The following is a 16,700-nucleotide window of genomic DNA, read 5'->3' on the forward strand; positions in this document are numbered from 1 at the left end:
GTTTACACATTACTGTTAATTGCATATAAATAGTTAAAATAAAGTAATTATTTATGTGTATATTACTCAACAGTTAAGTGAAAATGTATCATTAAAAATGTATACATAACTTTATAAATATATTTAACAATGTGTTATCAGCGACATATATAACATATGTCTCTGGTGTAATTAACTGCGATATATTTCAAGTTTTTCATCAACCATTAATGTTAACTATGGAACAGGATAGAGATTAAAAAAATCAGTGTCTTTCATTCGCGAAAAATTCAATAACTGCATTCATTTATTTTATGCAAGATTCATTAGACTTAAAATCATCAGTGTATGGGTATATCTATGTACACAATAGAAAAAAACACTTAGTCCCTCAATATTAATGTATTTATTCTGTTATTTAGATAAAAGTATTCAAACAGATTTAATTGGTAAATGTATGATTCTATTTTCGAACCATAAATCCATCTTCAAGTTAACAAATCCTTTGAAAATATATAAAAGCATGCTTTAACCTTTAAAGATCTAATTTTAAGTGACTTCTCAAGGGATATGTAAAGGAATAGAATCACAGGGACACAACTGACACAAGTTATAAATTCTATGTCTCTGGTTGAAGAGCTCTTGTATGAACATGAATTAAAAACGAGTCACTTTGTGTAAAAAGTTTGCACTTGTCTTTTTATTGTTTGGCATGTCGTATAAATCTCTTAAAAGGATTTAAAGTAAAATTTATCTGTACTAATTTTTTAACATGGAGGTGATTTAGATTTCATTAAAAGGCTAAAATTCAGACTGAAATGTTTTGATTTAGTCCAATATCATTGATGTACGACTTCAGGTATCTAGGATTATTTGTTAATGACCATCTATATATTGAGGAATCCGTTTTAAGGGATTAAAGATAATATTATCCTGTATGATATGAATCAATAATGCATTAGATAGCTATCCTTTCCTTTCTGATGTATTGGTCTTCTTGTGTATATATGTCTCCATGCATGTTCAATTGAATTTAAAAATTTTCTTCTATTTAATTTGGCAGACCGCCATCAGAAACGGGATGACATTTAATGAAGAGTTCTTTTTACCCCTGTGAAAAAAAGACGAAACGATATTTCACATAAGTATTGACATTTGTTAAGTATGATCTATGGACGATCATGAATTGTCAATATTGATTGTTAAGCTAAAATAAACATTCAAGTAATCGGCAGGCTTGAAATTCTTCAGTATATATATCCTGAATTGGCAAAATCTTAAATAAAACATTAATTTTCTTTCTAATTTATTTTTTGCTTGTTGTTGCAAAACATGTACTTTGGGTATAACATTAACACTGTATGAGTATAATGCATTGTCTGTACTGTTCTTTATAACAGGCTTATAACCAACATAAATAAAAACGTTTTATCAACATTGATTTATAGAAATACTTATTAACATCAGAGTGATTGTTAATTAACCTGATTTTTGTCATGAGCATGATGTAAAATGAACTTTATTTATTTAAATATTTTTATTGATCAAACTTTCTACAATTATTGAAATTCTATGGCATACAGATAATCAAATATGATCAATTTCATTGGATTTTTTAAAAACTTGATATTTCTCTATTGAATAAATTGTACATTAAGCTGTCTAGCTAAGACATGCTTTTATAAAATGCTAGATATCATTTGATATGTGCATTAGTATTTCTAAATGTATATCTTGTGAAAAAAAAACTTCAAATGGTTTGTCCTCAAGTGTTTTAAAGAGTTTCTTTTTGAAGCTAGAAAGGACATGATTTAGAAACCCCCTCAGAGTATATTAGACTCTGTCTTTCAAAATAAATGAGAGCAGTCTACTGATCTACTAAGAAATATATTGCATTTATAAGTAAGATTTATATCATCGAAGCTTCGTATAGTTTCCATTAACAAAAGAAATTGTCAGGTATACATTAATTGTCTCAAATGTACCATACTTAAAATGTTTGGAAATGATATCCTGTCAAATGCTTTAATCAAAAATATAATTTGAATATATTTAAGTCAGTTTTTTTTAAAGTATTTAAACTCATTGAAATCTATTTGTAGCTTTATGAAAAATTTCTTCTTCGATCTTTATAGAAAAGTTTGTTCTGAAATTCATTTGTCAGATCTTAACCTGATATTCTTGCCTATATGATTGTTCTTAGTATCAAGTTGTTTGAATGGAAATAAAATTAATATTAGAAAATCTATACATCAAGTATTAAGAATGGAACGTACTGGTATTATCAAAGTTGACATCTAGTATAAGGTTCAAGTATTAGAACTTTTTCTTTAACAAATGTGTAAGTCATTATTTTATCATTGCATAATGGAAAAAATTGTTTGGGTAGAATTAAAAAAAGAATGAAGAAGACCGTTTATAAATGCATCATGATCAAAAACAAAATGTTGAAAATGTAAATTAAATTTTCAGAACGTATTTTCTTAATGTATGCATGAAAAAGAACTTGCATGAAAAAGCAAATGTGTTCAAAGTCTTGGGTTTTTGAAGATCATCATGGTTGGTCAAATTAAGACATTAGTCAATAGTCCAATTAGTTTAAGTAAATAAAATGTATTGATTGAAATCTCAAGTTTAATTGCCAATTAATACTTAATGAATTATTAATTTTCTAATTGGTAATGAAAGTTATTTGCGTTGCTATCCATCACTGGGTAATTCAATAAGAAAATCATTGTATGTTTTTTGAATAAAAAGGATATGTCCGGTACACATCAATGATACAGCAACCCAAAAGATTGTTTTAAATAATATCCTTGTGTGTTTTAAAACAGTGTTTGTATTATAATTAATACAGATTTAAAAACACATTTGATATGCCTAGTGAAGTGGAAACACCTTTAAATTTTAGTTCTTGAAAGTTCAGAAAAAAACTGTATATGTGTGAAATATTACACTTCAATACAGTATATTTATACCTGTGACAATACATTTGATCAGATTGTATACAATGAAGAAACTACTTTGAAAAAAATCAAAGTCAGACATTCAAGATTAACAAGTACTATAGTATTATAAAATACCCATGTCATGTCCGAATTGTCAACTAATTCAGACAGTACTTTTATTTTGCTATGTGAGATCTAGGTCTTACTTGAAGTCTAGTTCTTCTAGAGAACCATTTATTAAATCAAACTTTGTATATTTGTCCCTTAAAGTGTCTTGTCTGGGTTTTTGCCTTGCTTTGTAAAGGCCACATGAGATTTTATTTAAATTTTGGTGGTATTATTTGTATGCAGTATTTACTGAAATCACTATAAGTAATCTCGTATTTTGTCTATTATTCAAAATTCACAATAATAAATAGACACAAAAATTTCTGAATTTACAGGGGATGGAAATTGTCTCTATAGAAATGGTCAATAGGCAGAAAACTGAATTGATTAGTAAATCTATCTCAGATACTGACCAAGTGATACTGGTGTGGTAGCAAACACATAACAAAATGGAACAAATGAAATTCTCAAGAAAAAGTAAAGCTTTTTAAAAAGAATGCAAGATATTTGATCAAATGTCAAATCTTTGAACTAATTTCCAATACGAAATATTGTAAATTAATAGATGTCAAATTTTTGTGCTTACAGCTAGAGATTTATGGAAAAAGCGTTATTTTGAAGAAAAGAAGAGAACACCCCCATTAGAAGAACAGTGTAATAAATTACGACATGAATTGGACGTTATTCATAGAAAATTAATGAATGCTCTAGAAGGAAGTTCGAAGGACAAAAATACAAGAATGGAAAATTTAAAACCTTCAAAACAGGTTGGTTTAGGAGATCCAGGACAGAACTCAAGTGTACCATTTGGTTTTTTAAGCTATGATGGTTTACTTGTTCAAAAACAATTCCGACGGGCTGCCCTGTCCAGTAATGAGGACAAAATAAGTATTCCACCCAGTAGAGGTGGTATCAGTTCAGATTATGGTCGTTATGATATGGCAAATGCTCAAGCTAAAATAGAAAAACAAATTAAACAATCTAATCCGAGAGAAAAAATACAGTCTGATTATGGTCATTATAATGTAACTAAATCAAAGGACTCTGTCCAGAAGGAGCCAAGTGTTGTAGAAATTCTTAAGACTGCTAATATACCTAGTGATCAAATTTCATCACAATCAGATTTATCAACTATTGGTAAAGATGATTTGTCTAGTTTGCTGTCAGACCAGGTCTCAGATAGTACCAAAAGTATTCAGTCAGACCCAACTCATGGTCCAAAACTCCATACAGTTCATGGTCCGAAACTTGCCTTTTCTTTTAGTCCTATTGGTTCATGGATGAACCCTAATAAAAAGAAAAGAGCACATGTCCATTCTAAATCTGCAAAGATACCTTCTCCTATACTATCTCCTAAGTCTAAGAAGCGACCAGCTACTAAGGATAGTGGATCCACTTCATTTAAAAGTGTCCATTTTGACAAGGCTTATTATTACTAAATTGTAAATACCTAGGTTGTATCAGGAGGATGACACACTTTTGGGATGTGGAATATAGGGGGTAAAAAAAGATGGGATGTGGGGTATAGGGGGTTAAAAAAGTGGGGATGTCAGATATAGGGGGTAAAAAAATGTGGGATCTAGGAAAAAAGTGGAAAGTTGGAAAAATAAGCTGGATTTGGGAAACAAGCACCCTTATGTCACCCCCTCTTGTGTAATTTTGGTAAGATTGGTATTGCTCAAAATTTATCGTTTTAGTCATTTATATGTAGTGCATGGTTTAGAGCTCAAATTTTATTTTGGCTTACTCCTTTTTTATTTAGAGAAATTTTAGAAATCTTATGATAATATTGAAAGTGGGACGGTTTATTTGTTATTTATTAAACTATACTTTATTGAATCAGTTGTGTTTCATTTATATAGGTTTCCCTACTCATTTAAAATTTAATAGAAATAACTTAATATATGCACTGTCATAAGTCCCATATTTTTATACTGAAGGTTATAAGTAGAATATTACCACATTTTTTTATAATCATTGATTAAGACTTATTTCTAAATGTTAAAAAAGTTCTGATATTGATTTTAATGCAATTGTTGGCCATTAATTATACATGGTTTGACAAGAAGTAAGTTTGCTCGTGTCTTAAACCATTTTGTGCATTATCGTTGCATGTCAGATTTTGACATTTCTTGCCTCTAAAGAGAATCGTAGATAAAGGTTAAAAATGTGAGAATGTATAAATTATTGTAATGTCTTGTTTTTAGAGCTTTTGTTTCATACTGTTTGCAGTCTATGAGTAGAATTGCTCCAACCTTATACACATTTATGTCAGATGTTTTCTGAGTTTGATAAAAGCTAAACTTAATTCAGCAAAAAGAAAATGTTTAAATTCGCTTCGACTTGGTGCCATGATTTGAACATAGAGCACAAGCATTGCCCAGAAAAAATAATTTTGCAAGAGAGAAGAAAATTAAAAAGTAAACTTTTTGATAATATAATTTTGGATTGTACTCTATGAATTCTCTGCAAGTGTTTGTCAATGGTTAAAACTTTGTGTAATTTACCATTTTACTGAATTTCCTGCCACTATATGGCTGTATGACCTATATATGAATAATTAATATCCTTATAACTAAAAAAGACAAAATCTTATTGAAGTATGCGTACTCAACATTAAAATTTGCAAACTGGAGAAATTTTTAAATACATTTGAATTCAGGGCTGAATACTTTATGTATTTATGTAAGTTTTATTTTGATTTCTTATTTTGTCAGCTGTCAGTTATAATGCCCTGCTTTGTTAGTAGGCATTTGGATTCTGTCAGGTAAAAGTTTTGGTGTAAGATAGAATACCAAGCAGTTGTGGTCACATCAACTTGAAAACATGGTACACATGTTCATTATGAAGTGAACTTGAACTTGAACTTGAACTTGAAAACATGGTACACATGTTCATTATGAAGTGAACTTGAACTTGAACTTGAACTTGAAAACATGGTACATATGTTCATTATGAAGTGAACTTGAACTTGAACTTGAACTTGAAAACATGGTACACATGTTCATTATGAAGTGAACTTGAACTTGAACTTGAAAAAATATATGCCAAAGTTATGTTTGGATTCAGATTTCATGTTTCACTGAATATGAAAATATGATAGTGAGATTGTTTTGGATAGCCCCTTTTAAAAATTAAAACCTATTGCAATAAAATGTGTATACGTTTGGAGTTGTCCTCTGTAGTAGTATATAGAGAAATATTGAATATCTCCTTTATGTAGTGCTGTGATATTTTTTTCCAAGTGTTTTTATTTATTTGTTGATATCTGTGTGAAGCATTTATAATTATGCATTAAATATTTATTGTTTTATCAAGGAATGTGATATGAGATATGCTTAATTTATTGTTATTAATTTTCAAAATAAAATAAAACATAATTGTAATCGTTTTTTATTTTATTTTTCAGAATAATTATAAAATTCAAGCTACTCGACTAACACATGAGATAGATGACTTACGTCGCAGATTAGAAAATGCTAAAATGAAATTAACAGCAGAAATGAAGGTATGTCGCCTGACTGATCACACCTACAAACAAAACACTTAGATGTAAACACTAATTCTTTACACCATTCTGTACTATACTGTACAAATAATCTGGTTTATGGGTTTTGTTTTCTTTTTCTCCTTGAAGTAACATTTTTCATTGATCTACATGAAATTTTGAATTATACTTGTTTTACAATTATGAAATGGTGATACTTCAAATCCTTGTTTTTTATAAGATTGAAACTGCTAATCCAAAGTGTATTATCTCCATAAAACTGTCTCATTTATACTAACAGTGGAAAAAAGTGTTAAAGATATTTAAAGGAAAACATAAAGTCAATCATGAACATAATGTATCCATCTGCTACAGGAGATTAGATTTTTTTCATCATATAGACAATTGAATAGTGATATCATTGCTTTATTTTAATTCTGAGAGTTGCTAGGAGGTCTTCGGTGGTAGATAAAAACCTTACCCCAAGCCAGCTTAAGTGTAAACAGGAATCTTGTACATATTCTTTTTAACCACTACAAAACTTAAAAAAGTAAATTTTAAATTTTCTGTTTTGTAGTCTAGTACAAAATTTCATCTGTCCTTTAAATGACCAACCTTCATCAAACTTAGCTGGAGAATGACACTTAAAAAGAAGAACCTTATTGATATTTTAGTCAGTAGGTCAAAGGTCAAGCTCACAGTTCATATAAATACACTGAAATCTATTGGAAAAGTTTTGTTTCAGGACAATATCTTTGAGCCACAAATCAGATCTTAACCTATGTTTGGTGTCTAACATGCCTTGGGGTAAAAAAAGACACCTATCGATTTTAAGGTCAAGGGTCAAGGTTATATCAGCATTAAATTTTGACATATTTTTTGTTTCCCACCCTTTTATGTAAATTGTCAGCCGACTTCAGTCTTTATTGTACTTGACACAAAAAATGTTTCATCAACTACAAATCCTTATAGATTGCAACCCAGCTTATGCACCTATGGTTCTTCTGTAATTTTTTTAGCATGAGATAATTGTTGAAAATGTATGCATGAAATGATTGGTTCTTTGCTCATTATATAAACTAACCCATTGAGATTGTGACCTTCTGTTGTATTCATGAAGAGGTCATACATCTGGCAGAATTGAAAAAATCTTCAGGTCGTTCAGCAGTGAAGGAACTAAACAAGTATCATTTTAAAAATTTTAGTTATATGGGGAATTTTTGTTAAAAACTGGCAACTTGAATTTTGAAGAACCCTCTGATATTTATCAATCTTTCCTAAATCCAAGAAATTCACCTCATTTTAAAACAGGTCCATTTATCTTTTTTTAATATTTTTATTGGAAATGCTAGATGCGGATATTCAAAAGATATTCGAAAAATACAACATCAAATACTTTTCATCCACAGGAAACTTCAAATCACTTTCAACCTCCTGGTCAAAATGCTTGGCATGAAAGTCAAAGGAATCCTCTACAACCAAGACCACAATGGTCTAGAGGTGAAACTACAGCCTCATTCTTTAATGTTACACATTTACAATCAAAAATTTTTCTTTAATTTTACACATTTACAATCAAAATTTTATGCATGTACACAGTTTATTTAATTGCACAATTTTTTCACAGATAAAATATTTTGATAAAGTAATAAAATAACTTTCAGTGTGTGGTATTTAAATGCATGACCTAATTAAAGGAAATTCTGTGTGAACTTGATGCATGTTACTTTCTGCTAAGAAGACATGATTAACACAAATACAATTATCTTAAGTTAGTTTTGTTCACATTTTATTTTTAGAAATCCCTCACAAGAGCAAATTTGGCATGAGGCACATATTATGTACAAAAATTTTCTTGATTACATAAAAGAGTTCAAAAAATCTTCAATAATTTAGTAAGGGTGAAAGATTTGGCCTGTTCTGTTTTGCTCTTGAGAATACCGTAGATGTTGTCTTGTGTTTAAGAAACTACCCAAATTTATAAAACTGAATTAGAATTGAAATGCCTGTTGTACAGATATTTTTTGGTTAAGTAATGTAGATATTTCTGCACTATTATGTAATGTTTAAGAGAATAATAAAATTAGCCCCCTAGCTAGCTTTTTGATTTATGTTATCAGGAAGCAAGGTTTAGGTAAGAAATACCTATAGAGGTAATAGTTTACTATGTAGCTGTTTAAAACAACAATATAAACTTTTGTAGAATAGATTATCTCTTATGTAACTGAATACAAATATAAGAATCTATAAAAGATCAGTCAGGTGTTCATACCATTGGATTGGCAGTAACTAACTAACAAGTGTGGATTGGGAAGCTAACAGGATAATAACATAGTGGAAGGAGGAATTATCACCATTTTATAATAGACTCGTGTAAAACATTTCCCTTACTAATGCGGATGCAGAGGTTGTAATTTTTTCCAGTTTCAAGACTACTATGGAGCTATGTCTTCTCCTTGAGTTAATTTTACCTATACTGATAAAATGTTTCTAAAAATTGGAAAACTTAGAAAGTAGCTTTTAGTTTTAAAAGGAAAATGTTTTAAGGGAGTAGTGATGAAGTTCAACTCAGCTAACGATATGATGAATGATGTACAGAGGTTCTGCTTTCTGGGTGTCAACATGACTGTTTCCTGACAAATTTTCTGAGCCATAAACAATATCTTTCTGATAAAGTCCCATGAGGTAAGGAAAACCTCTATTTGCTTTGTGTCTAAAGGTCAAAGGTCAAGGTGACAGTAGCTAGATTTGGACGTATTGCCAACTTTTACTGACCTTTATTTTACAATGCCCAATAGGAGAAGGAGCACTCTTGATGTTGGGGTCAATAGTTCAAAGGTCAACGTCACATAGGCTATTGATAGACTGAAATTTGTTTACAGATGTAGTCTTTTTAATGGATGAAGAGGACTTTTTTTTTATTTGAAGTCACTAATTCAAAAGTTGAGGTCTCAGGAGTAATTGATAAAACTGAAATTGCTAAGACACCCATTGTTTTTCTGGAATTTTTGTACTCTTCAAAACTATTTCTTTTTTGATTAATCTTTCTTTTATGGTAATTGTGAGCTTGTATCACTTGGCAACTACTGAGCCTGTAGTCATTCTTCTGTCGTAAACTTTTGTTTGTTAATCTGGATTATAATACCACAGAAACAATGTTTAAGGTAGCTGGGGTGTCTAAATGTTCAACGATAGATTTTTTTTTAACTGCTGTATAAGACTTCTGCGTCAGTAAACTTTCAAATTTCAATATAAAAACTGGGGTCACAGACCTTCTTTTTTCGTTAAAATACATTGAAATTAACGATATCCCAGATATTTTGTATGGGTTATTTAGGGGAAACTTAAAGTTTTCCTTATGGAGGAAACATTAAACGATAGAATTGATTAAAATTCAATGAGAGAATTGCTTTTCATGAATACTTCCGAAATATCAAATGAAAATAGGGGGTCACCAGCCTTTTTTTCTTGAAAAATCAAAATAACACAAATTGTCCTATCAAATTCAAAGTAATTATCTGCCCTTGATTTTAAAAGTATTTTTGTGAAAATTTACACTTAACGACACTGAATATTTTGATAGTTTAATCTTTAAATTTCAAGTTTTAGATGTTTCTGTTGTATATTGAATGATGTTTGGTAAAATATTCTAAACTGAAAAAGTATTTTTGGAACATTCAAAAGGGATGCTCAGAAAAAGACACCTGATCTACTTTAAACCAAATGTGTATTGTCTTTAGAGTATTGTCCTTAAGAAACTTATGCTCAATAACTTTGCCAACCAATTGATTCCTGCTAAAAATACAATGTTTTGGAACTGTTAGGTGAATGTTCATGAATAAGATGATTCTTTTCGGACACTGAGTAAGAAGATCAATATCAGCACCTAAGGTAACCATTGTTACTACAGAGAAAAATTATTTGAATTCTTTCTTTAATTTCTGATTAAATGATTAGTTTTTCCAATAAGTTTTGAGCTAATCTCATACTTGGCATCCATTGTTGTCACAATAACACAATGTCATAAACTTAAAAAAAACAAATCTTTCAAACAAAAACCACTGAGGAAGTTAAAACCAACCTTGGCAATGACTATCCTTATAGGGACTAATTAGAAAAAAAAATGGTGCTGATTACCAATCTACCATCACAGCTGCCATTAACATGAACTTAACATAAAAATTGGGTTTTTGAAACTTCCAATAAGATTTTATAACTGTATTTAGTTTTAGGCCTCAAGTAGAATCAAATTAGGATTTCCATGTCACATGTTTGTTTTGGGTAGTTTTTAATTGGGCAATTGCCAGGCAGCAGACTGGGGAATCCCTGACCAATTTTTCTGAATATGTTTTTAAAAATTACAGCAAAGGCGTTTTCCCTCATTTTTGGACCCCTCAAATAGCAAAGCAATATGCTCCTTTTGAAATCTGGGGTGAGCATTAATCAATACTATACATACATGTTAGGTGATAGATACAGGCAAAATGGGGCCTCTTGCTTTTATATAGGTTCTTTTGGTTGTGAAATTCAGATACGGGCTATGCAAGCAGTAGAAACTGATAATATGTTACTGAATTTGAAAAAAAAAAGATGGATATTTCCTCTATGGAATGCAATTCACTAATTTATTCAGTATGATGCAAAAAATTATCAGATATTTAAAACTTTTGATGCAAATCTAATATCTAAGGTGGCCGCTTTATTTGACAACCAGGCTCAAGGTAGTTTATAGTTGATTGACATTACTTTAAATAGTTTAACCATATTATAAAGCATGTACAGTCTGATCAATCCATAAAAATACATTTTACAACTAGAGTTGTTATAGTGTGTGAATAGAAGGCTTTCACATTAGTTACACATCTTTCATCTTTCATTTGTCAGGATATTGCTATGATTTTAATTTCTAATTGAAGAATTGAAAGAGTTCTTTGTGTTTTTATTCTAATGAATGTGAAGTGGCTTCAATATTAAAAATAAGGAGATGTGGTATGATTGCCAATGAGACAACTATCCACGAGAGTTCAGATGAAGTAGATGTAAGCAATAATAAACCACAATACAGTCTTTAATGTCCTTTAATGTCTTGTTTTCAATTAATACTCAAAATTGCTACATAATAAACTCTTAAGAACACCAAACAGGACTACCATGGTTCATGTCTGTGTTTCATAAGAACTTCAGTTCTAAATTGAGTCTTGTAATACTTGTCTCTGGATTTAACATGGACTTAGAAAAAAAAACAGTAAGATAGTTGTTATCAACATTTTTAAAACAACAATCATGGAACTGATAAACATGCATAATAAACTTATGATGAAATCTTTGGATAAAAGGAAGATATCAAGGAGACGGTAAAACATATCACAAGTCAAAGAAAGATGTTCAACACGGTGGCCATAACAATAAAAGGATTTATTCATTGGTGATTATTTATTATTTTAGCTACGCAACCAGGCTGAGACAGAATTAAGAGCCTTAAGAGCAGAGTTAACCCAGAAGAAGATCCATTTGACTTTATCAAGGAATCAACAAATGGCAATGACCCCTGGTGGTGACAGTAGATATTATAGAACACCTGCATTGTCAAATAAAGCGTGATGTTAACATGTTGTAAATGTTATAAAATATCTGTGATATCATTGTGGGACGTAGAATTCTTAACAGTGTGAATGTTTATTTCAAATGGTTAATTTTATGTTATATATGACAACCAATATTCAGAAAATGAAAATGAAAGATTTAGATATCAATAGGGTTCTGTAAAAATAAAATAAATATAATATAAATTTGATATTGAAAAGTTGCATAGTTAGGTTCAAAATTATATATTACAATTTTTGTCCCCTATATATTCGACATTAAAATCATTTTTCAAAATTGTGTAGAAATATTTTATTTTGATTTCAAGAAATTTTTTACTGTTTGAAGCACATTTATGTCAAGCTTATCATTTTAAATTTGGTGTATTCTTCACTAATAAATTTTTTTTTCAATTTTTAAAATCTTCAATGAAAAAATATGACATCAAAATTTAAGAAATAATATTTAAGGTGAGATATAAATTCTTTAAAACTGGAAATCTTTGAAGAGCTAAAGAAGATACATGTATAAGGGAATTTGGAAATGTTTCTGCTTTATTTTTTGAAAATTTCATAAAAATTAGTTCAGAAATAGGTTATAATATGTTTGATGAGAAAATTTCATAGAAAATTTTAAGACTTTTGTAAAAAAAATATTGACAAGAAAAGGCTTTATTGCATTAGTAAATGGATAAATATATATCATAAATAAAACATTCCTTCAATTAATTATCATGAAACACTGAATGCAAATAGGTATTTTCTTTACAATTTAGTATTAGATTTTATAAAAAAGTCAATTATTTATTACTGTGTCCATTATGCTCATTACAATTAGCGGCCAAATCTGTCTATAGTGTTTAATGTTAGTGTTCTGTCTATATTTTTTCCCCATATTTTGCAATGCTCAGGATATATATGTTTTAGTGCTTGAATGTTCGTTCTTTTCTTCTTTTTTAACTGTTTGAAAATTACAAACATATAACTTCTTTCAAAAAGCAATTGCATATTATTGCAAATTTATTTATTATATTTTGATAATTCAAATAAAGCAATTCAAATAAAATTTAAATTAATTGTTGTAAAAGGCAAATAATTGTATAGAATGTTTTGGCCATAGGCTCTGATTCTTTAACTTCTTCAGATATTATCATCAATTATCATAAAATTAAACATTCACATTTTTTTAATTATTGTTTAAAAAACCTAAAAAAATACAAACATTTCATTTATACTAGAATGTGATTGTTTTGCAAGAATGGAGTTCCCTGATTCATAATTACAAATCCTACCATGTCATCTTTAATTTAATCAGGAATTACTTTTTTTGTTATAATTTCAAGATTCATAAGGCTTTTGATAAAAAAAAATTATTAAATCTAACCCAGAAGTCTGCTTAGTATAACAAAATAGATAAAGCAAACTCATTCATTATTAGAGGACTTCCAAGTTAGTACCTTACTCAAATATATAGTCTTGATAGTTATGTATTTTAAAGTTTTATTTCTACAATTTGTGCTGGTGTTAATGTTTTGTTTTGTCACTTAATCCGTCCATACTATTTTGTTTACCATTTTTAAGAAGTTTATATATTTTTCCAAATGCCATTTTATATATTTAATCAGTTATAACTGGTGTAAATTATTGTACAGGAGATAGTTTGATAAAACTTCTTTCTATAGTAGTCATTATTGTTTTTTTTATTCCCCTGTGACAAAATTTGGAGGATATTGTTTAACCACTGTCATCATACCTTTCTGTCCATATATAAGGTACATGATTTGCCAGTCAGACTTGGAACAACTTTCAATCATTATGGACACGAAATATGGTTATCCTATTACTTATAGTATCTGAGATGTTGACCAATGAACCAAGAAAATGAGGTCAAGGTCAGATTAACCTAGTCCAACATGGAATATAGTTGGCCTTATACTATTAGTATCTGAGAAATTGACCTAATCAGGAAAACTTAAAATTGATAACTAACCATGAAATGAGGTTAAGGTGAGTTGAACCATCTTAAAACATGTACCAGTATACCTTAAACAGTTCTTTCCTGATGATCAAATTTTGCTCTTAGAATTCTGTTAATCTATTTTAGTTATCAAGATTACTGGTATAGGCAAAAACTTTACAATTGGTTAAGATTATCATCATTAAAATTTACTTTATTAAGGGTTAAATTGATGGTTTCATTTATTTTACATTTTGAAGATTTTATATTGCTGATCAACGAATGTACCCCACATGAAGAGTTAGTCAAAATGTTGTTGAAATATCATTATGATAAACATTTTGCTCTGTTTGATAGTAATGGTAGTTAAAATAAAATTGTGATGAATGACATTAAACTTAGCCCAAAGAGGTTGTTTGACCCTTGTTGATTAGGTCATTCATACCTTCATTTAAGGGCAATAGCTCCAAATATGGAGTTGTTTGATAATTTTAAATATAACAAACAACTTATTCACCCAATGTTTTAAATAGTAAATCCCTACTTGTATTATATATTGTAGAAAATTCTATGCTCAGTGGGTATTATAAAAATTCAAAGTATTGTCAAAAGGAACTAAAGTGCCCTGCAGATCAGAAAATGGCTTATATGGTACAATTGAACATAAGAAAGTTAAACCCAAATATTGAATCATTTCTTTATACAATGAATACTATAGAATTTTAAAATATCATTAAACATAAAGTGACTGCATGACAATAAAAAAATATGCTTAAATGTTTTAAAGTTTGAACCAAATGTCAAGTCATTCCTTAGTACAATAACTGAGTACATTTGTAATATATAACAATTTATGGAATGATAAATGAACAGACTAACAGACAAAGTATACCATCCACTTTAAATTTTAAACTCATTTCCCCTGGGTTCTTTATAAAACTGATAATCAATGAAATGTGTTTAAATTGTGTTTTTCTATCAAATTAGATTTTTTTACGCCTTAAATTTATCAAAGAAAGCTTGCAGTTAAAATTACGATTAAATAAAACTGAGAGTTCTTCACATAAATAAAGGATTTCAGTTTCAAAAGTATTTTTTAATAATGTTTTAAACTTATTTCCTCTGAGTCCTATAGGAAACTATTTCAATGCTGTATTTATCATAGTTCATGCTGACAACATTTTAGTTCATTGATCACTGAAAATCTATTGGAAATACATCTAACACCAATAAATTGAAGTATTTGTTTCCTCTTTTTAGTTCACCTAGTCTACATGGCCAGTGTGAGCAATTCTCATCACCTGGCGTTCATCCTTAAACTTAACAAAAATCTTCTCCTCTGAAACTACTGGACCTATTGGAACCAAACCAGGCCACAATTATACTTTGGCTATCTAGTTTTTGTCGAGCCTGCGACTTTTGTCGCAGAAAGCTCGACATAGGGATAGCGATCCGGCGGCGGCGGCGGCGTTAGCTAACTTCTTAAAAGCTTTATATTTTAGAAGATGGAAGACCTGGATGCTTCATACTTTGTATATGGATGCCTCATGTTACGAAGTTTCCGTCAGTCACATGTCCAATGTCCTTGACCTCATTTTCATGGTTGAGTGACTACTTGAAAAAAAAGTTAAGATTTTTTGTAATGTTAAATTCTCTCTTATTATAAGTAATAGGATAACTATATTTGGTATGTGCGTACCTTGCAAGGTCCTCATGCCCGTCAGACAGTTTTCACTTGACCTCGACCTCATTTCATGGATCAGTGAACAAGGTTAAGTTTTCGTGGTCAAGTCCATATCTCAGATACTATAAGCAATAGGTCTAGTATATTTGGTGTATGGAAGGACTGTAAGGTGTACATGTCCAACTGGCAGGTGTCATCTGACCTTGACCTCATTTTCATGGTTCAGTGGTTATAGTTAAGTTTTTGTGTTTTGGTCTGTTTTTCTTATACTGTATGCAATAGGTCTACTATATTTGGTGTATGGAATGATTGTAAGGTGTACATGTCTAGCTGGCAGGTGTCATCTGACCTTGACCTCATTTTCATGGTTCAGTGGTCAAAGTTAAGTTTTTGAGTTTTGGTCTTTCTTTCTAATACTGCATGCAATAGGTCAGCTATATTTGGTGTATGGAATGATTGTAAGGTGTACATGTCTAGCTGGCAGGTGTCATCTTACCTTGACCTCATTTTCATGGTTCAGTGGTCAAAGTTAAGTTTTTGAGTTTTGGTCTTTTTTTCTAATACTATATGCAATAGTTCAACTATATTTGGTGTATGGAAATATTTTATGATCTATATGTCAGTCAAGCAGGTTTTATTTGACCTTGACCTCATTTTCAAGGTTCATTGCTCAGTGTTAAGTTTTTGTGTTTTCGTCTGTTTTTCTTAAACTATAAGCAATAGGTCAACTATATTTGTTGTATGGAAGAATTGTTAGCTGTACATGCCTGCCTAGCATGGTTCATCTGACCTTGACCTCATTTTCATGGTTCATTGGTCAATGTTTAGTTTACTTGGTTAATGTTAAGTTTATGTGACAGTTGTAATAAAGCTTTATATTTAGGACTATCAACATAATATCAATGATTAGTAAAGAAGGCGAGACATTTCAGCGTGTGCACTCTTGTATTAATAT

The 16,700-nt window shown here is 29.8% G+C and overlaps 1 protein-coding gene and 1 long non-coding RNA gene across 10 annotated transcripts in view; both read left to right on the forward strand.

Annotated features, from left to right (window-relative positions):
• Window positions 1-13,788, forward strand: part of LOC127705440 (trichohyalin-like) — a 68,442-nt gene extending 54,654 nt beyond the window's left edge. For 7 of the 9 annotated variants that reach the window (XM_052209766.1, XM_052209760.1, XM_052209783.1 and 4 more), the window contains 4 exons: window positions 402-428; window positions 3,624-3,802; window positions 6,445-6,543; window positions 11,968-13,788. In XM_052209766.1, the coding sequence (XP_052065726.1) occupies window positions 402-428; window positions 3,624-3,802; window positions 6,445-6,543; window positions 11,968-12,123 (461 nt within the window). In that variant the 3' untranslated portion in view covers window positions 12,124-13,788. The remainder of the gene's footprint in view (window positions 1-401; window positions 429-3,623; window positions 3,803-6,444; window positions 6,544-11,967) is intronic. The other 2 variants (XM_052209788.1, XM_052209798.1) reach the window with 1 other exon arrangement.
• A 1,670-nt stretch (window positions 13,789-15,458) lies between these two features.
• LOC127705911 (uncharacterized) lies at window positions 15,459-16,700 on the forward strand. Its single transcript, XR_007984108.1, has 2 exons — window positions 15,459-15,935; window positions 16,083-16,700. It is a non-coding gene; the product is annotated as an uncharacterized LOC127705911 (long non-coding RNA).

Source organism: Mytilus californianus, unplaced genomic scaffold (assembly GCF_021869535.1).
Source record: "Mytilus californianus isolate M0D057914Y unplaced genomic scaffold, xbMytCali1.0.p SCAF_1, whole genome shotgun sequence".
Lineage (NCBI taxonomy): Eukaryota > Metazoa > Mollusca > Bivalvia > Mytilida > Mytilidae > Mytilus > Mytilus californianus.